The sequence below is a fragment of the Nelumbo nucifera genome, chromosome 3 (assembly GCF_055504915.1).
Source record: "Nelumbo nucifera cultivar China Antique chromosome 3, China Antique-T2T, whole genome shotgun sequence".
Classification (NCBI taxonomy): domain Eukaryota; kingdom Viridiplantae; phylum Streptophyta; class Magnoliopsida; order Proteales; family Nelumbonaceae; genus Nelumbo; species Nelumbo nucifera.
This window is the reverse complement of record NC_142651.1, coordinates 45,665,566-45,686,862: the sequence shown is the minus strand read 5'-3', so window position 1 is coordinate 45,686,862 and position 21,297 is coordinate 45,665,566. Positions and strand designations below refer to the sequence as shown.

Here is a 21,297-nt window from a genome sequence, read left to right as displayed (position 1 = left end):
CGTAGGACAGCATGTGTAGTTATTTGTTTCAGTTATAGTAGTGTCAGTTTCTCCTCAGTTTGTTAATTCAGTTGTTATTTATTTCAGCTTTATTTACTTTATTTATTATGTAAGTACTAAGGGCAGATGTGTCCTTTCCATTGTGTACTAAACATAACCTATAAATAATAAGAAAGTGGTGGCGGCAGATCTGTTAGAATCTGTTCCTCTTTTCAACCACTTGTGTTCTCCTGTTCCTCTTCTATTCTCTCTTCTTTCTCTCACTTTTCTTCAATTTTGTAAACCTAAAACCTATTAGGATTCAAGACTGATTACAGTCTTGATCTTCTACTTGGTATCAAAGCCTATCTAGGGCTTCTCATGTGTGTCTAGTCCAGCCGACCACATGAGAACTAGCTAGGGCTGGAAGCTTTGAAGAAGTATTCGGTGGCTGAATCTTGGAGATTACCAGAAGAGGTTCGCAGCAGTGGAAGACTTGCCGCGGCTTGCAGAGAGTTGGTAATCAGGAAGAAGCAGCGAAGGTTAGGGTTCAGGTAACCCTAGAAGACAGTAAACCGAAAGTACATAAGTAAGTTTTTTTTTATTGAGTTTCAGAGACTACAATCAGTCGAGATAGGTTAAACCTGTCTAGAAGGAGGGGCCGAACTGTGTTCTAGTTTGTTTCTAGGGGTTGACTTGCCGAACTGTGTTTAAGTTCGTTTCTAGGGTTTGACTGTTGGGCCGACCCCCCCCCCCCTCTCAGAGGTGATTAGTTTTTAGGGTTTCATATTGCCCTACGATAAGTCCTACTTGTGCGGACTGTTTGGAGAGTGCAGCTGCGGACTTATTTCAGACCTACAGTTGAAACCCTAATTTTGCTCTCGCAGCAGTGGGCCCCACAATAGTGATTTCAGAAAATAGCATCTCAGATTGACAGGCTGCTTGGTATTGTGCATGCCGATTGATTTCAAATCAGGTTTGAGTTGATTTCTTGCATATACTGTGATAGGCGATTGTTTTTAGATCAGATTTCGGATCAGATTAGACCAGATCAGATCAGATCAGATTTCAGATCAGTTTTGTGTTGGTTTCAGATCAGATTTCAGACCTGCTTGTTTTACTCTGTTTCCTGGTACAGCAGTAGTGGCTCTAACAGTTTGTAGCCATTGATTCTTGATCAAAGATGGAGTTTAAGGGTCAGGGAGAAAGTAGTTTTGGAAACAACAGTTTTGGTGGTGTATCTGAAACTGGATTTCAGATTACAACTATGAGATTTGATGGGTCAAATTACTTAGAGTGGGCTCAATCAGCCATGATGGCTATTGGAGGAAGGGGAAAACTGGGTTACCTCTTGGGAGATGTGAAAGAACCTTCCAAGGAGGACCCAACATACACTAAGTGGGTTCAAGAGAACTATTTGGTTGTGGCATGGTTGTGTAATTCTATGCAGCCACATATCAGTCGAAATTTCTTGTGGGCAAAGACAGCCAAAGAGATATGGGATGTTGTGAAAGAAACCTATTCCCAACCACTTAATGTTGCCAGAGCCTATGAACTGAAGTGTGAGGTGAATAGCCTTAAACAAGGAGAGAAGCCAGTTTCTGTCTACTTCTCTACCTTGAAATCCTTGTGGCATGAGATTGACCATCTAGAGACCCTTGAGTGGGAGAGTCCCAAAGATGCACAGACTCACAGAAAGCAAGTCGAGACGAATAGGGTATTTTTCTGGCTGGTTTGAATTCAGATTATGACATTGTGCGACAACAGATATTGACAAGAGATAGTGTGACCCTTTCTCAAGCATACTCTCTGGTGCATAGTGAAGAGACCAGGAGGAAAGTCATGATGCAGCCTCAGCTCTCTTTCCCAGCCTTGACAGCTATTAAACCTAAGCCAGGGGTGACTCAGAAAGGGACTGGAAGAAGGAAGATAAACGGGATCTGGTATGTGAACATTGCAAGAAACCCAAGCACACAAAAGATACTTTTTGGAAGCTACATCCTCACTTGGTCCCAGCAAAACTAAGAAATAAGAAGGGTAATGCTCATGTGGTCGTGAACACTGATTCAGCATCCTCATCAGGCACATCCCTAGAGACTTTAGCTATTGTTCGAGCTGCCCTCATACAGTTGGAAAAGGAACTTGGGAGTTCAGCTCAACCATCTCAGTCACCATCAGCTCCTGCCACATCTGCATTTGCACATTCAGGTACTCGAGCCTCAGCTTACCATGCTTCAGCTCCAGGTAATACTGACCACTGCTGGGTAATAGATTCAGGTGCATCTGACCATATGACTAGCTTGCCATCTTTGTTCACTTCTTATCACTTGTCCTCTAGTTGAGATAGGGTGTCCATTGCTGATGGCTCTCTTGTTCCCATTTCGGGCAAGGGGGACATCAAGCTGTCGGATACTATCTCTTTATCTTCTGTCTTGCATGTTCCTAAACTTGATACTAACCTGCTTTCAGTTAGTAATATTACCAAACACATGAACTGTTCAGTAACATTTTTCCCTGATCGATGTGTTTTTCAGGATTTGGAGACGAGGAAGGTGATTGGGACTGGCCGTGAGACGAACGGGATCTATCTGCTTGGAGAGAGTTCTCGTCGGGAGGAATCAGTGGATAAGAAGTCTTTTGTTTCCTAGTATGTGAGTTCGGTTATGCTTTGGCATAACCGATTAGGTCATTTGTCTTTTAAGTCTTTGAAAAGTCTGTTTCCTGCTTTATTTGAGTCTGTTGAGTTATCAAAGTTGAGGTGTGAAAGTTGTGAGTTTGCCAAACATTGTAGAACCTCTTATTCTTTAAGTAATAAAAGGAGTAATTCCTCTTTTGATATTGTGCATACTGATGTTTGGGGGCCATATCATATCTCTTCGATGGGTGGGTACAGATATTTTCTACTGTTTGTTGATGACCATACCTGGTTTTCTTGGGTCTATCTTATGCGCTCTCGGGATGAGGTTCCTGCTCTGACCCAAAACTTCCATCAGATGGTTCTCACTCAGTTTGGGACCAAAATCAAAGTCCTTAGATCTGATAATGCAAAGGAATACATTGCTCAGCCATTGACCTCCTACCTTCTTAGCCATGGAGTTATTCACCAGAGCACTTGCCCTTATACACCACAACAGAACAGCGTTGCTGAAAGGAAGAATAGGCATATCTTGGAGGTGGCTAGAAGCATTATGTTTACCTCCAATGTACCTATTCGCTTCTGGGGTGATGCTATCCTCACGGCAGCTTATCTCATTAATCGAGTTCCTTCCCGGGTTCTTGATATGAGAACCCCCTTTTCCCTTCTATACCCAAACAAGGAGTTGTTCATTGTTCCCCTTAAAACCTTTGGTTGTACCTGTTTCGTTCAGCTTCTCGGGTCTCATCATTCCAAGTTTGAACCTAAGGCCTCCAAATGCATTTTCCTTGGTTATGCACAAACTCAAAAGGGTTATTGCTGCTATGATCCGGTTTCAGGGAAACGGTTTGTCTCCATGGATGTCACCTTCTTTGAGGAGACACCCTATTATCCTAGGGTTTCTCCTCAGGGGGAGAGAAGTGAGAGTGGAAGTGGGGCTGTTCCTTTACCTATTCCACTGGATGATGAAGGTTGTAGTGGTGAGGGTGGTCAGAGGGAGCCGGAGTTGAGAGTCTATCATAGGCGATGCAGGCAGGTTGATCCCAGTCATCGGCAGTCCCGGCCAGCTCCAGTTCCTTCTGCGGCTCCAGATCCAGAGCCTACTGAGATACCCCTCATTGTTGCCACTTCCCCTCTTGTGGATGACCTTGATCTCCCTATTGCCATTCGCAAAGGGAAACGACATTGCACCACTTCTACAGCTCACAGCATCTTACAGTTCTTATCCTATGATCGTCTGTCTCCATCTTACCAGTCCTATCTTACTTCCATTGCCGATGTCCCTATTCCAAGAACAGTGCAAGAAGCCTTATCAGTTCCAGAATGGAAAGATGCAATGCAAGTTGAAATGGATGCCCTGTTGAAGAATAATACTTGGGTAGTGGTTGACCCACCAAAAGGAAAGAAACCGGTGGGATGTAGATGGGTGTTCACTGTGAAGCATAATGCTGATGGCTTTATTGAAAGGTACAAAGCCCGGCTGGTTGCAAAGGGGTTCACTCAGACTTATGGTATAGACTACTTGGAGACCTTTGCCCCAGTAGCCAAGATGACCACCATCTGAGTTCTGTTATCCCTTGCAGCAAATCATTCTTGGCCCTTGTTTCAGATGGATGTTAAAAATGCCTTTCTGAATGGAGATTTACAGGAAGAGGTTTACATGCAGTTGCCTCCTGGATTCTATGATACTGAGACAGGTAAGAAGGTTTGCCGACTAAACAAGGCATTGTATGGTTTGAAGCAGTCACCTAGAGCCTGGTTTGATAGGTTCAGATTAGCCCTTGGAAAGTATGGTTATGTACAGGCTCAGTCAGACCATACACTATTCATCAAGAGGGTGGAGTCCTCTCTAACACTACTTGCAGTATATGTTGATGATATTGTGGTGACAGGAAATGACAATCATGAGATTGAGTCCCTCAAACAGCTCCTTCATCAAGAGTTTGAGGTGAAAGATCTTGGTGCACTACGGTACTTTTTGGGTATTGAGGTTGCTAGATCCAAGCAGGGGATTTTTATCTCTCAGAGAAAATATGTTCTAGATCTGTTGGTGGAAACTGGAAAATTGGGGGTTAAGCCAGCTGATACCCCCATCGAACAAAATCACAAGATTAGTGCAGAGGGTGGGGAGCCTCTTGAAGACAAAGTTATGTTCCAACGGTTGGTTGGAAAGCTCCTATATCTCTGCCTCACTCGGTCGGATATCAGTTATGCAGTTAGTGTTGTTAGCCAATACATGCACTCCCCTAGAACTTCTCATCTTCTTGCGGCAGAGAGAATATTAGCATACTTGAAGAGATGCCCAGGTAGAGGTATACTGCTCAAGAACAATAATCACATGAGGGTGGAAGTCTATACAGATGCCGATTGGGCTGGGAGTGTTGATGACAGAAGGTCTACCTCTGGATATTGTGCTCTTGTGGGAAGTAACCTTGTCTCTTGGAGGAGTAAGAAGCAGAGTGTTGTTTCCCGCTTCAGTGTTGAAGCGGAATACAGGTCAATGGCTAATGGAGTGGCTGAAATCTTATGGCTGAGGTCACTACTTGAAGAGTTGGGTATTGACTATGAAAAGCCCTTAATGCTGTATTGTGATAATCAGGCAGCTATTAATATAGCCCACAACCCAATGCAGCATGACAGAACTAAACACATCGAAGTTGATCGACATTTTGTGCGAGAAAGGGTCACATCACAAGAAGTGTGTCTTCCGTACATCACATCTAATATGCAGCTCGCGGATATCCTCACCAAGGCTGTACCAAGGAAGAAGTTAGAGACAGACCTATCCAAGTTGGGAATGATAGATATCTACTCCCAACTTGAGGGGGAGTGTAGAGAACACTGATGTGGACCCCACTGCAGTGGTCCCCACTGTGTTCGTAGGACAGCATGTGTAGTTATTTGTTTCAGTTATAGTAGTGTCAGTTTCTCCTCAGTTTGTTAATTTAGTTGTTATTTATTTCAGCTTTATTTACTTTATTTATTATGTAAGTACTAAGGGCAGATGTGTCCTTTCCATTGTGTACTAAACATAACCTATAAATAATAAGAAAGTGGCGGCGGCAGATCTGTTAGAATCTGTTCCTCTTTTCAACCACTTGTGTTCTCCTGTTCCTCTTCTATTCTCTCTTCTTTCTCTCACTTTTCTTCTATTTTGTAAACCTAAAACCTATTAGGATTCAAGACTGATTACAGTCTTGATCTTCTACTGTTAATATTGACAAAAATTCTATAGTACAGAAACATGTTTTCTGGTGCCATTATTGCACCTTGAGACGTAAATTTTGCAACTTGAGCTCTAAAATGTTCTACCCCATGTGTTTGCAAATCCAATGTTTTTTATTGGTAAAAATGAATTCATTAATCATTAGTCATAAAAATAAACAATTCAAGCATCCCAAAGGTAGGCGTAAACTGCAGCCTTTCATATCAAACAAGAATAACAAATTACAATTAAGCCCAGTACAGATGGTCCCTATCCATGTCGTATTTGGCTTGTGTATCAGAAAATGCATTAGTTGACCCTCTCATCGAATGTATTCTTAGAGTCATGTTTCTTGTAAACTATTTAAATTTCTTCATTTCATATTTGTAGCACCAAATTACTGACTCTGGTTCTTTCAACCATCCTACCACTAGCTTAGAATCACCTTCAACCAACAAATATCCCATGTTTAACTTATATGCAATCTGAACTCCCTGCAAAACTACCATCAAATCAACCCTTACAGAGTTCTGCACTCCCCATCTGACCCGAAAATAAAGCAATAATGTGCCCTTCCTTATCTCATATAACCCCTCCAGGTCCTAAGGGACCTGGATTGTCGTGACTGCTTCTATCAAAATTTAGTTTCACATATCCTTCTAGATGCATCCACACTGTGGTTGCTCTTTCCTTTCTAAAAGAGCTTCTTTCCACCACAACCCAATTTCTCCGAAGGTCATCAAAGGAGAATAGTGAGGAATCCAATGTATTAGCTCTATTGTCATAAATTCTTTTACCATCTCCCTTTCTAGGTGCATTTATTTCTTGGTAGCATCCAAATCAGAGTTGCTCTAATCTGCACATTGTTCTTCCCCTTTCATAGGCCAGATGAAAGTAGATGGGTCAAACAGAAGGTTTACCTTTGTTGGGAAATTCCACCTGCTCCAAAATAAAGAAAACAACCAATCCCAAATGTTTGCAGTGAACGGACAGGAGATTAGATGGGGATAACAACTCTCACCATTAGATCTACAAAGGATGCACCAATTTGGGGATAAGCACATAAACAATCTTCTTCTTTGCAATTAATCCAAAGTATTCACCTTCTCGTGGCACATTTCCCAACAAAAAGCAGCTACTTTGAGGGGTATCAGACGACACCATACTTCATTGGGATGAAAAACCTGAGGAGAAGCAGGCTGGTAGAGAGAGTTGAAAAAGGAGACACAAGAAAAGAGTATCTTGGCTGAGGAGCTCAAATCCTTATGTCATGACTAGAAGGATCCAAAAAAGTTTTGCCTAGTATTTGCAAAAGATTAACCACAGAAGCAGTCTCATCGTCCCTAAACCCTCTACAACTTTGCAAATCCAATGTTATAATGCTGCATCAATGGTGGAGTGCAAAATTTACAGCTCAGAATGAATTTCATGTCACTAATCCTTTGGTGTTTTTTTTTTCGTTCAAAGTGAAATAAATCTTTGTTTTCGAGTTTTTCAGAACTATATAGTAACTATGCATTTTCTTGTTAACAGACAAATGTGTTGTTTCCACATGCTTCAGATTTTCCTTCTTTCACCGAATTGGAGAAAAAAGCAATTGTATATGCTTTATTTAACCCCAATGGACCATTTGAGTAAGTACATGTAGATACCCATTAATTTTATTATTCTTTGTTATCACATGTAGCTTCAATTATTCCATGTAACTATATCCTTTTATATAGTGAAAATTTGGTAATTCTATGGACGTCTCACCTAACAAGGTCTGAGCTTCTTTGCATGAGGGATGGTAATTGGGTTTCTAGTGCTGTAAGTTGTAATCAAGACAAATTATAGTGATTTACTTTGTATATCTATATAACAATGAGTTAAAATAACAAGCTTTGTTTGTTGTGCAGGTTATGAACTGCGTGATGGATGTACTAGTGCATGAACAGTTAGCTAATGGTTTGGTAAAACGTCATTACTTTCCCTCATATTTTGCGGTAAGTTTTCAATTCTTACATATACTAAATCAGTAAGATGACTTACCATTGTCTTATCTACCAATTTTCCTAATTGTAAATGCAGGAAAAGATTCTAAAAGATGAACCCCCAAGTCTAGAGGAGTTGAAAGCTTTTTATCAAAGTCTACTTAAATATGATCTGTTGCAATGTGAATTGGTATGTCTTGGATAACTCATGCAATAGATAAATTAATTTGAAGTACAACTAACTTTAATATTTTGCAAACAGTTATTCATTCCCCTTTGCGTTGACTCCCACTGGTTCGTATACGTCATAAATCTAAGGGATAAGAGAGTGGAGGTTCTTAACAGCTTACCAATGGATGGATTCACTATAGAGCTGAAGTATCTTCTTAGAATGGTTTGTATTGCAGTAAATATTGTTTTAATTGTTCTTGTCATCATCTATTGCCATGTGCTAATCAAAGGTTGGGTTTAATTTCTAGAAAGAAACTTGTAACGACATACTGAGTAGCTTGAGTGGAAGACCCATGGCAATTACAGAATGGCCTGTGCTACTTCCCGAACTTCCAATTCAAAAATCCGAGTAATTGATTCAATAATTGATGTATTTATTATTAGCTTTGGCATTATTAGTAACTATAATGGATCAGATGCAAGAGGTTAAATGGTGGTTGTTATTTGTAACAGTTGCGATTGTGGTATATTTGTGATATGTTATATGGAGTATTGGGATGGACGGTTAATGAAGTCCTTTGCACAGGTAATTGAAAATAAGCTCCAAATGTTTTCTGTATTTTTTTATCCCTTAATTTATGGAATTTTTTTCTTAACATTTATGTTTGACTTAATATTGTTTAACTTTTTGAAAATATAGGATGATATCCCATACTTCCGCATGAAGGTTTTGGCTGATCTATTGTTGCATCCAGAAAATAAGGTATTTAAAGCAATTAAAAATGATTATAGTCTTCATATATCTCACCATTTTTTTAGAAGAGGTAAAGTATCAATTCATTAAAATAGATAAATAAAGTTCCCATGTACAACCAGGGGCTGTACAATGGAGAAGTACAAAAGCCAGTTTGACCACTATCCCATTTGAAATTACAAAAAGGTTTTCAAACTCAAAATGGGAACTAAAGAAAGAACTGTCTATGGATACTTGTACTGATGACCAGGAAAACTGCTTCCCCACTGTTTTTGAATCACAAAATTGGTTGATTCATGATATATTAAATGGAATTGACTCAGAAAACTGTTGTATATTGAGCCTAAAATTAGGCCACTTTAGATTATGCCATCTCATATCATATTGTTCATTATACTCTATTAATACATGTATGGTATTTCATACCTTCCCAACCTCCCTCTGAGCAACATACCTGGGAGGTTGCTCCATAAACACTTCCTCCTAAAGGTCACCATGGAGGAAGGCATTCTTCACATTCAACTGAAATAACAACTGATCATAGTATGCTGCCAAAGAAATAATAAGACATACAAAGCTCATCTTAGCAACTCGAGATGTGTCAATGTAATCAACACAATAAGTTTGGGTGTAACATTTTGCCACCAACCATGCTTTATACTGCTCCACACTATCATCAAGCCAATGCTTAACTGTGTAAACTCAAGGACAACCTGCCTTGTTTCCAAGAGAGAGGAGTGAGGATCCCAAGTATGATTAGTCTGAAGAGCATGAAATTCGTCATCCATTGCCATCTTCCAATTTGGTGAGACCAGACCTAGGAATAGTCATGGAGGAAACAAGAGACACAAACTTCCGATAGGAATCAAACAGATGAACAAAGGACCCCCAACATTAGAATGGACAAGAACATGGACCCATCTTATGCACATGTTTTGGACAATAACAAAAGGACTTGACACTATTATTTTCTCTAGGAACAAATGACACTCAACTACGCTTGCCAACCTGAAACGGTTCACATTGCAACTCAGTAATAGACGCTAAACTAGGAACTAACTTCTTGAGAGCAGGAAGTGATGGATGGTCCAAACAAAAATTCCACTTGACCATCATCCCCCACTCTAGAACCTTGAAAGATGTTTGTCTCATCAGCTTATTTTAGCAATCCACTAAAAATCTCAGCCACCAACATAATAACAATTGGAGACAATGCATCACCTTGATGAATCCCTCTAGTGGCCTTGAAAATAAAATCCTTAGGTGATCCTTTGATGAGAATAGAAAAACAGGTGGTCCTCAAATAGCCCATGGTCCATTTTATCCTCCACATCCTCATTTGTAATAAGGGTTTGATCTAATATTTGCCAATTTTTCACAAAAGCCCCATGTTCCTTTGAGACTACAAAGTGAAGCACTTACTTCTAGGGGTGATCATTCAATTTATTTGGTCCAAAATTTTCAATACCGAACTAAAAAAATAAAAATCGAAATTGAAACCGAAACCGAATTATAGAAAAACCAAAATTTTTTGTTTGTTTTTTGATTATTTCGGTTAAAACCGATTTTTTTTAATAATATATACTCTATTATATATATTATAACATATAATATATTATAATTATAAAATATATATTATGAAATCAAAATTTTATTTTATTATATATTAATATATGAATATATAATATATTATATATTATATCTTACATATTATATATAATATCTTCTTGAAAAGCAACTAAAATTATAAAAATATTTTTTTGTGTGAGAACTAAGAATTTAAGACCCTAACATGGACTTGTTTGGGCTTGCCTCGAGGGGCGTGGCACATAGCTACTTGAAGGCAGCTCGTAGAATCAAGAATGTAATACGTTCTATATCACATTAGTTACTTGAAGTAATGCAATTGAGGAAAAAAGAGATTTTGGGTTTTACATTATTGAAAATGTTTTATATGTTTGATATTATTTTTAAATTTTCATTTGAATACGCTTTACATGTCATGTTTATGTATTTTAATTTTAGATAATACGTTTTCTAAAACATTTATTTTAAATTTTAAGTTTAGATTTTTTTATTAATATTATGTTTACTTTTTTTTTGGCATTTTTTTGAATTTTCTGACTTTTTTTATTTTTTATCATTGTTTTTGTATTTTTGAGCCTTGCTTCAAAAAGGCATGTGCCTCGCCTTGTGCCTTGGGCACAAATTGGCCCCTACGCCTTGTTTGTGCCTTGCGCTTTAAAACACTGTAGTGCTCACCCCTACTTCAGTCATGTCAACAACACCTTTGCCACTATCTTGTACAAACTACTAGTCAGGCTTATGAGAAATAAGAGAGACAGGTTGCATTCATCCTAGTTCTCTTATTTATTTGTTCTTGTAATGGAGGGTTTTACAAAATTTATCTTGCAAGATAATGAAATAATTAAGTTGATGGGGTTTCAAGTTCAATCGTATGCTCTTAAGATATCTCATTTTCATCTTCTGGATGATGTGTTGTTTTTTATTTATTTATTTATTTTTTTATTTATTTGGAGGGGGGGGGGGCAAAGCTAATGGGGATGGATGAAGTGGCTGGTTTTATTGAAGTTATCAAAAAAAATTCCATGAACTCTCTGGTTTTTCCATAAATTTTTCGAAATTCTGGGATTTGGTTTAGTTGTATTACTCATAAAGGTGCTAAAATGTTGAGAAGGCAAATGAAAATGTCTCAAATAAGGACTGTAAACATTTGAGAGTGCCCATCTTATGGAGGAAACACAAAGCAAAATCTTTGGAGTTTATTTTAGAAAAAGTTGAAAGATAAGCTTAGTGAATGGAAGGCTTCTTCTTTATCTTATGCTCGGAGACAAACTTTGGTTCATTCGGTTTTACAATCTATTCATGTGCATTGTAGGCGTGCTGTTTAGTTTCCTTGGAGAAAATGAAATGGAAAAACCTCAAAGAAAGTTTTGGTTGAAGAATCATTTGAAACAGGCAAGTTGGGAAAAATTATGTTGTCCTAAATAGGTGGCTTGGGTTGTAAGAGAATGGGTCTTGTAAATAAACCTTCAATTTGTAAATTAGTCAATAGGCTTGTTTCTGGAGGGAGTTCTTTGTGGATGCAATTATTACAAAGTAAATATTTAACTAACAATGAAAGAATTCCAAGTTGTGCTGCACCCCTTTGGAAAGCTTAAGCTAAAGCGTTAATGCATTTATTCCCAACAATAAGGTCTAAATTCAACAAATAAAGTCTGGGATGTCCCTTGAATAGCAATCAATAACTCTTTCATGGTTTCTACCGGCTCTCCATCTCATAGGTTTTAGGACTTATAGGTCAAAGATTTAAAATGCCAATCTTCAGCTAGGTGGGATATTCAGAAATTGTCTGAGATTTTTCAGCAGCCTATCTCATAGTTTGAACACTTTTTTTTGGTAACAGAAATGCTGATAGATTTGTTTGGACAAGAGATGTAAATGGTAAGGTTACAATTAAAAATTTTTGTTTGGTTTTGTCACTTGCCATTGAAAGATTCTAATTTGAGTTCGATTAGGAAATTTGGAAGTTGGCTATTCGTTTGTTTCTTTGGAGATTATATCGTGGTTTTTGTTTCTTAATTTTGATTTGTGTGCTAAAAGAATTGTTGATGATGATATTTATCCTATGTGTCAAAGTAGTGTTGAATCTGGACCCAAAAAAAAGTGCTCTTGAATCTGTTATTCTTCTCTTTGTATTTGTCCCTTGTTTGGTTTTGTTTGCAACTCTGTGGTCTATTGCTTTCCAGGAAAGCCAATGTAATACTAGAAAGGATTTTTTTTATTTGGTCTAGAATTCGGGAACAAATAGTCAGGACTTTTAAGAGTCTCTTTTCATGGCTGGCAGTTGTTTTTTTTATGTGGAAAGCTTGAAATGAAAGAATTTTTAACAGTTGATTGGGTGCTTAAGTCGGTTTATAATGTTTTAAATACTTTACAGGGAGGTGACTAATTTTTCAGGTTCCACTAGTAAAGTATGCAATGCAGGTTCAGCTCCCCCATGACCGGATTGTTATATCATTCAATGTGATGGGGGTGTAAGTAATAGAAATAGAGGAACATATGGCTTCTGTTTGTAATCTAACGCAAAAGCTCTTTTAATGGCTGCAGGTGGTAATTAGGGATGGTTAAAATTCCCACTGAAGCAGAATTAGGAGCTATTTTGCAAGCTATTGCTCGGTTTCAGGGTTGGGAATCTTTAATGGTCTTTTTCTGATGCGAAAAATGGTGTCTAATCTTCAGGGAAAAGAATCTTCAATTTTTTGATCTTTTTGTATCTGGCTTGATAAAATATTGTTTTTTATTTAAAACTCTTAACGTCTCTTTTGTATCTTAGTCTAGGTCATACACCAAAGAGCTGCTCATGTGCTGGCCCAGAAGCCAAAATTTATGTAAACATATTTTTTATTAGTTAATGATATTTCAATTATCAAAAAATTATTTCGACTTTGTTGTTATTACCTTCAGCATTCCAATGTTTGACACGAGTTGAAATATAGATCCATCCACTTAGAAGTTAGAATACACACGTTGCAGTAAGAGATTTTCCTGCCCGAGGCTGATCAGCTTGAAGCGAAGGCCTCAAGGCTATTTTTGGTTTTATAGAAGAAAATAAGAGAAACATAAAATAAAGTTGAAGATCTCCCCTCAATTTTGAGTCAAAACCAGCCTAGAAATGGAGATCTGTTTGAATTTCTAGACAGAGAAGAGCTGGGATTATGTACTCGGCTGCAAGAACAAAAGGTTCCCTTGTATTGCTATTTTCCACAAGCAGCATATATTATTCATCTAAAGTTTGTTCAGGAAAAGGGTTTATTAGAAGATTTGACGAGAGCCTACCAGCTCAAATTTGCCCACTTCTAACCAATGCTTTGTAAAAAGAAAATCTTAATGGCCTAACTAGCTAACTGAAACATGATTCACAAAGTATAAGAGGAATGCGATAAACAAGTTTTCCCTTTCTGGTGGCCACTATAAATAATGAAGTTCAAGAGTACTCTCTATAGGGCGTGGTATCTAAAAGTTAAGAGTTGCAATAACTTGTTATTTATTAGAATTTAGAAATAAATCCCTCAACAAACAATCCATTAACCTGAGACCACCATGGCAGGACAAACCCGAGACTCTCAGTTTGGAAGTACAAATACAAATATGTATTTTTATATTTGTACTCCTTCCAAACTGAGCTTTAGTGTCTTTTGAACACGCCAATGTTTTAATCAAACGCCCGATCGATGTGATATTTTGCCTTTTTCACCAAACACTGACATGTTCAACAATCCCCCAGTGGTCTCGGGTTTGTCTTACCATCGCAGTAAACAGGAAACGTAATCTCAAAATAAAAGTTGGTTTGGTTAAAAACTATGAACCTGACCTCAGATGGGTTAGAGTTGAGGCTTTGGGCAACCCGACCCAACAAGTCTCTTAAATATTTATATATAAATGCCATATAATTATGCATGTATGTTTAACATGGATACTTTTAAAGCACCATTACTTTGTTCCTCCAGGGTAAGGTGAAAGTTAATTCTAAGGAAAGTGAACATTTTTTAAAGCAAAAAGGAGTGAAAATTTTGTGTCAGCCCAAACCCAACCTGATGCAATCTTATCAAGTTAGATTTGTATCAGGGTTGGCAGTTCAACGGCTCTGTTTAGGTTAGCATTAACCTCAACCTTTTTTAACCCTGCCCAACTTGTGCCACTTGTGCAATACCAATAATCCGCCAATTAATCCCAGCATGTTTGGTCTCTTGGGGATGACTTGTGGGTGTCTGGTACAGTGATGTTGCTGTTGCGTTTTGGGTTGATTAATACAGATTTGTTAGACATGTATTGTCACATCATATATATGGGTTCTGTTTGAACTGAAACATGCATGTGTTTGAGAAACATCAAATTTGACGTCTTAGGTAAAAATAACAATTTCTATTGACTCAAAAGTATTTTCAAAGATTAACCACTTCCTCACACAAATTTGTATTGATCAAACCCAAAACACAAAAGCAACACAACGTCTCTGTACCAAACAAGCTCACACGGGCGGAGTTAAAGAGGCTGTCCATTGCTCCTTTCTTTGAAAATCTCCTGACAATGAAGTCAGTTCCTCATCAGAACAAGGTAATAAGAAACTCATCACAATGAAATGGAGCAAACAAAATTGCCCCTATAAAAAGGAGGGTTTGGCCACATAATTTCCATTCACCAGTAATCTCTACAAGAGCAAGTTCCGTCCTTGAAATGATGGAACCGATTTCTATCCCGAACCAGGATTGATTGCTCAAAGATCTTAGAAACCATTTTAGTAAACGTATGACAATCATTACACATTCGGAGGTTTTTGACTATTCTTATGGTGGATCCTTGGCTTGTATGTATAAGAGCGAAGGCAAGAGCCAGCTTTTGACTGTGGCCACTAAGCCGTTGCCTTTTCTCCTCTTCATCCACATCAAACAGAACTTGAGAAGTGTCTGGGGAGTAGCCTTCAAACCTCAATTGCCACTCCATCTGGTAAAGCATCTCGTACACAACATCACTCTCGGGGTGTGACCTGTCTTGTGAAACGAACTTGTGTATGTTTCTCCTCACTTCTACCAAGCTAAACCCAGGCATCTGGGTCAAGCCCCTCTGCACCATATTGGTTCGTATCGTAGCGACATCATCCCACCTGTGAGCCTGTGCATACATATTCGACAGAAGCACATAATCACTAGCATTATGTGGGTCTAACTGGAAAAGGTTCCTACTAGCAATCTCTCCTATTTCCAGGTTCTGGTGAACCTTGCAGCCACTAAGGAGGCAGCGCCACACAACATCGTTTGGCTCCATGGGCATGCTCTTGATGAGATCATATGCTTCATGGAGCAACCCTGAGCGAGCCATGAGGTCAACCATGCATCCATAATGTTGAATTGTTGGTGCAATCTGATGATCAGTTCTCATCCTGTTGAAACACTGTAGGCCCTCATCCACGAGCCCTGCATGACTGCATGCACTTAGCACACCCACATAGACGATTGCATCTGGCTCTAGTCCTTCTTTAAGCATGTCTGAGAAGATCCTTAATGCCTCCTTGCCGCGGCCGTGCACGGCGAGCCCTGAGATCATGACAGTGTAGGTCAATTGATTCTTTCTGGGCATCTTGTTGAAGACAGATAAAGCTTTCTCTAGAGAACCACATTTGGCATACATGTCTATCAATGATGTCTCTAATATTACATTGAGCTCAGTCATGTTCCTCAGCAGGAACCCATGAGTGCACCTCCCTAGATCAAGAGCACCCAAATGGGTACATGAGGAGATAACACTAACTAATGTGCTCTCATCAGGCCTCCAACAATCCTCACTGGACATGTCTCCAAACAGCCTCAGGCACTCACCCCACAAGCCCAAGCTAGCATGAGAAGCAATAATAGAACTCCAGGAAGCAACACTCTTTTGATCCATATGCTGAAATACTCTACATGAGAGTTCTATCTGGCCACATTTCCCATACATGTTGATTAAACTGTTCTGCACAAACAAATCAAATTCAAACCCAAACTTGGAAGTATGCCCATGGATTTGCATCCCTTCTTCAAGTGCTGACAACTGAGCACAGGCCTTGAGAAGAAATGGGTAGGTGAAGTTGTCTGGATTGATCCCTCTCTCTTGCATCTCCACATATAAGAGAAGTGCCGTCTGTGGGTCTGCATCCTTTACATGCCCCCTGATCATGGTATTGAATTCAAATGGACCCGGTTCATCGATTTGCCTGAAGATTGAACAGGCATAGTCCATGCTTCCCCAGTTCGATAGAGCGCAGGTCGCGACAAGGCTGCCGGGGAGACGAGGATCTCCATCTAACCCCAGCTTGAGGAATTGAGCGTGGACTTGCTTGAATTCTTCCATGCTTTTGCATTTCTGCAACAGAGAGAAGCATTCTTGCTCCCTTACCCTTAGTTCAGAACTTTGTATCGGATCCTCCTGTGCTATCAAAAGATGGGTCTGCTGAAGGACTGACGTCCCAATCATCCTGTCATCTTCACCATCATGGACCGAACTACAAAGCTAAATCCATTAGAGCACAGAGACAAACAGAGAGAGAGAGAGAGAGAGAGAGAGGTAGAGCTAAGAAAGCCATGGAAGAAATAAATTTAGGTACCCATCACTAAGAACCATTTCTATCGAATTGGAGTTGATATCTCTAAGGAATTAGAGTAGAGCGGAATAGTCGAAATGGACAGAAGAGTAAAGAAAGAATACCCATTGATCCAACTCTGCAAAACCCAGCTGCAAATTTGAACGAAATGGAAGAAGATTTGAGTAATTACTCCTCCAGTCCTCCTTCGACAGTTACTTTCAGCCCATAAATGGCTTCTCATTTCTGAGGCCAAAATTTGTCTGGAGAGAATCATGACTTTGAATCTCGACCATGAGATGGGAAAAGAAAGCCATCCAGGAAAATTCCCGCAGATTATGTGATAAATGGATAAGATAACGTCACCAGTATAAACTATAAACTACTAAATATAACGAAGAGAGACGGAACTCTGGATATGGACTCTGAACTCAGGTGCATAGTAAGAGTTGGGCCCCCATTTTGTCCCTTTTTATATTGTAACATCATCTTAGAATGGCGAAGTTAACGCCAAGGCTCTGATGGGCCTTAGGCTATATAAAGGTCGAATGACCCCAAGCCCAAACCTTTTGGATCCCCTTCATGTTTTTTTATTTTTCATGTAAATAAGATAATGACCGTATCAGTCATAAAAAATCATTATTAAAAGGGGTAATTTTGTGTCATCTAATTGTTGGCAACTTTTTTTGTAGGTGGAAAAGTTGCCTACCTACTTGGGAGAAACTCGTGTTCTTTTTTTTTTATATTTATGTGGGGTGCAAAAAATAATTATTTCCCTGGGTAATCGATACCCATCTTCCAAGTGGGTAAATAACTTTCTCACCTAGGAAGACATTGCAACATTTGGATAGGACATATTTACCCCTTTAATAATAACATTTTATGGTTAAAACAATCAATGTCTTATTTACTTATGAAATAAAAGAACATGGACAAATACACTTGCCCGAATAAAATACATTTACCTGAATAAATATCTATCCATCTTTAAAAATGATCATGGAAATATTGACCTTATATAAGTAGGGGTGAGCATTATTCGGTTAAAACCAAAAAACCAAACTAAAAATTTTGGTTTCGACTTTTACGATTCAGTTTTTTGTTATTTTGGTTTTGAAAAAATTCGGTTTTCAGGTTTAGAAATTCGATTAACCTAAAAAACCGAATTAACCGAACTTTTATTATCTATAATATATATTAACATATAATATGTATAAAATATATTAAATTGTATTATATTATGTATTAAAATATATAATCTATTATATGCATTGCATAACATATATTTTTTAATATATAATATATATAATGTTGAAATTCAGTTCAACCGAAATATATATATATATATATATATATATATATATATATATATATATACATTGCATAACATATATTTTTTCAGTTTCGATTATTTCAATTTGATTTTTCATTTAAAATTTTAATTTTAAAAATTTCAATTTATTAAATTTGATTTTTAACGGAATAAACTATTTGCTCACCCCTATCTATAAGAATTTGGCATTTGAATAATAAGTACAGAGTGGCTACAGATTGATTGATGAAACATTCATGTCTGGTGGAACTAACGTCCATTTTTAGTCGGTCAACAAAGCACAACTTTTCTTTTTCGTCAATAAGAAGGGACGACATTTTTATTTTTTTAGTCGGTCCCGTCAAATGTTGAAATAAATCTATACTTGTTCTACCAAAATCTACATACATTTATTTACTTAGCACAAACCTTTATGGATATGTGCCACATGTGCTAACAAATAATGTCACCTTTTAAAACTTGGTTTGACAGCAAGAGAGAAACAGAAAAAAGTTGAGGAAATTTTGTTAGGTACTTTTACAAATTTTATTAACAACTTTCACTCATTTTACCTTTTTTTCTTTTATTTTATATCAAATCAAACGTTAAGGATATGTTCGGTTTGAGTGAAAAAGTAAGGAATCCCTACCTTTCCCTTTCTTTCCCTACTTTTTCCTTCGAACCAAACACAGCTTAAAGGAAAAGATCAATTTTATAAGAGGAAAAAAGAAAAAGATATTGGTTAATGGTAGCAAGGAAAAAGTCTTTTGGTGATGTTAACGTGAGATTAAGGACCGGCTTCGGATGTTGGGGAACTTCTAACATTTCTGAAACCCTACATAAATGTGGACGTGACAAAAAGAAGGTTAAAGATAATAAATAATGTTGATTTTACAACGAATCAATTTGTCAAATTGATTAAATATGGAATAGTAGAATTACAAAGGAAAGTAAAAACAGTAGTGAGTTGAAAAGCAAGTTTTACAGAGTAACCAAACAAACTTTTCTAATGCACAAAAGTAATTACTCTTGTGCTTAAGAACCATAGAAGCCAATGCATTCTTAAACCATGCTTACTTTTTTTTTCATGAACTTCAAACAACCATCCCATTTGTGGCCAATGTTTTAGAAGGGGCAGTTCAACCAAGATCATCCTCTATCCAATGGAAGTTAGGGTCCATTTGGTTTATAGTCGGAATTGGAATCGAAATCAGAATCACAGTCCTTTGGAATTGGGATTGGAATGATTTATTCATAATTTGTTTGGTTCAAATAGGAATTGAATGGGAATTGAAGTAAGATGGAATGGCTATCCACTCAAATGGGGGAATGCTATTCCACAAGGAATGAGAATGAAATTTCGATTCCATCCAACCAAACAGTTGAAATGGAAACGGCTGGCTCATTTGGATTCAAATCCCATTTAAGACCTTATTCCCACAAACCAAAGTACTTTTACGAAAGCACTTCTAAGAAAGTACCCATACAAAAGCACTTTTGTGAAAGTATTTTTATGGAAGCACTTTTACAAAAATACTTTTATGAAAGCATTTTATAAAAGTAAGTACTTTTACGAAAGCACTTTTTTGAGTATTTTTATGGAAAGCACTTTTGTGAAAGCATTTTATAACACAAAAGTGCTTCATAAAAGTGCTTTCATAAAAGTATTTTCATAAAAGTGTTTTTATAAAATTCAACTAGGGATAATATTATCAGTGGTATTTTAAAATTCAATCAGGGATAATTTTGGAAGAAAAAAAATTGAATAAGTGCTTACTGTATAAGCACTTAAAAAAAAGCTAAAATTTTGGGCTTAAATATAAGCCCTTATTTTTAAAATAAGCACTTATTTGGGCTTATTTCTCAAATACCAATAAGTACTTAATGACTCAAATAAGCACTTATTTGTATATACACTCTTCCCAGATTGAGCCTAGGTTCAGCTTGAAAGGAGTACAAATACAAATATCTAGAGTGCAAAACCTTTTATTGTATATTATTTTGTATGTATTTGCACCATATATATTTGTATTTGTAAGGCTCAGTTTGGAAGGAGTACAAATAAGTATAGTGCAAATACAAATATGTATTGTGCAAATAGAGGTTTAAAAATTGGAAAGAGTACAAATACAAATACATACAAAATACAATATATATATATATATATATATGGATTTCCCTACCTTTTTCTTTCAAACCAAACACAGCCTAAAATAAAATTAAAGGGGTATTTAATTGGTGGTTGATAAACACAAGCCACAATCTCCACAATCTAATGTCCTTTGACATGAGTTTGTGGTTGACCTAATGTTCTTTCACATCATGGTTGATCTAATGTATACTTCACAAACTACATGGTTGTATACCAAAGGCTGGCTAGTTGGTGTGTTAGCTGGTTTGTTCCAGCATTGACACGGAATCAAATCTCACAACCAGCACTTTGGGGTAAAAGGGGTCAAGGGAGCCCCCTCCTTTTAGCCAAAGACCAAATAGCTGATATGGGTGCTCCATAGTTTTAAAAACTAATCCAAAAATGGAACCATTTTGTCCACAGGTTCTCAAGTCAAACAATCTAACCATCTAGCTTGAACCCTAGTCAAATGGTTTTGGGGTCCAAACACAAATTTGAGGCCATGACCATGACTGGTTCTTGGGTCAATCAATCCAACCATCCAACCTGGTCCAATTTTAAAAACCATGGTGCTCAGCATCACTCCCTGCCCAAAAAGTGCACCCCCTACTTTATGCTATTAACATTTTTTTTAATTCCGTATATTATATAATAATTCCCTCATGGAAAAGTTTCATGACCCACAAGCCAAAGAAGCAATATTATGTGGCTAATAGGGGTGGATTCGAGCCAAGCTGAGCTAAATAGCTAGCTATTCTAGCTCGACTCGCCAAGGTAGTACGAGGCTCGAGCTCTGTTCGAGATAGAACCTTGAGCTTGAGCTTGAGCTCGATTTGAGCTAGAACCTTGAGCTTGAGCTTGATTCGAGCTAGAACCTTGAGCTCAAGCTTGGCTTGAGTCAAAAGCTCGTAAGCTCGAGCTTAGTTCGACTCAAGGTCAACTTGAGAATAATGTTTTATAAGAATAAAAAATTATATATAAAAAATATTTTTTATTTGAT

At 37.7% G+C, this 21,297-nt stretch overlaps 2 protein-coding genes across 4 annotated transcripts in view; one reads left to right on the top strand and one right to left on the bottom strand.

Moving 5' to 3' along the window:
- Positions 1-13,178, top strand: part of LOC104611440 (uncharacterized) — a 46,458-nt gene extending 33,280 nt beyond the window's left edge. For 2 of the 3 annotated variants that reach the window (XM_010278475.3, XM_010278474.3), the window contains 9 exons: positions 7,353-7,453; positions 7,544-7,628; positions 7,718-7,804; positions 7,890-7,982; positions 8,055-8,186; positions 8,272-8,372; positions 8,477-8,549; positions 8,664-8,726; positions 12,849-13,178. In XM_010278475.3, coding sequence (XP_010276777.1) covers positions 7,353-7,453; positions 7,544-7,628; positions 7,718-7,804; positions 7,890-7,982; positions 8,055-8,186; positions 8,272-8,372; positions 8,477-8,549; positions 8,664-8,726; positions 12,849-12,869 — 756 coding nt within the window. In that variant the 3' untranslated portion in view covers positions 12,870-13,178. The remainder of the gene's footprint in view (positions 1-7,352; positions 7,454-7,543; positions 7,629-7,717; positions 7,805-7,889; positions 7,983-8,054; positions 8,187-8,271; positions 8,373-8,476; positions 8,550-8,663; positions 8,727-12,848) is intronic. The other variant, XM_010278476.3, reaches the window with a different exon arrangement.
- A 1,482-nt stretch (positions 13,179-14,660) lies between these two features.
- LOC104611438 (Tetratricopeptide repeat (TPR)-like superfamily protein) lies at positions 14,661-17,201 on the bottom strand. The gene is made up of 2 exons (XM_010278473.3): positions 16,980-17,201; positions 14,661-16,776 (listed from the first exon to the last, which is right to left on the bottom strand). The coding sequence occupies exons 1-2, from the start codon at positions 17,129-17,131 to the stop codon at positions 14,937-14,939; spliced, it is 1,992 nt and encodes a 663-aa protein (XP_010276775.1). The 5' UTR covers positions 17,132-17,201; the 3' UTR covers positions 14,661-14,936.
- Between the last annotated feature and the right edge of the window lie 4,096 nt (positions 17,202-21,297).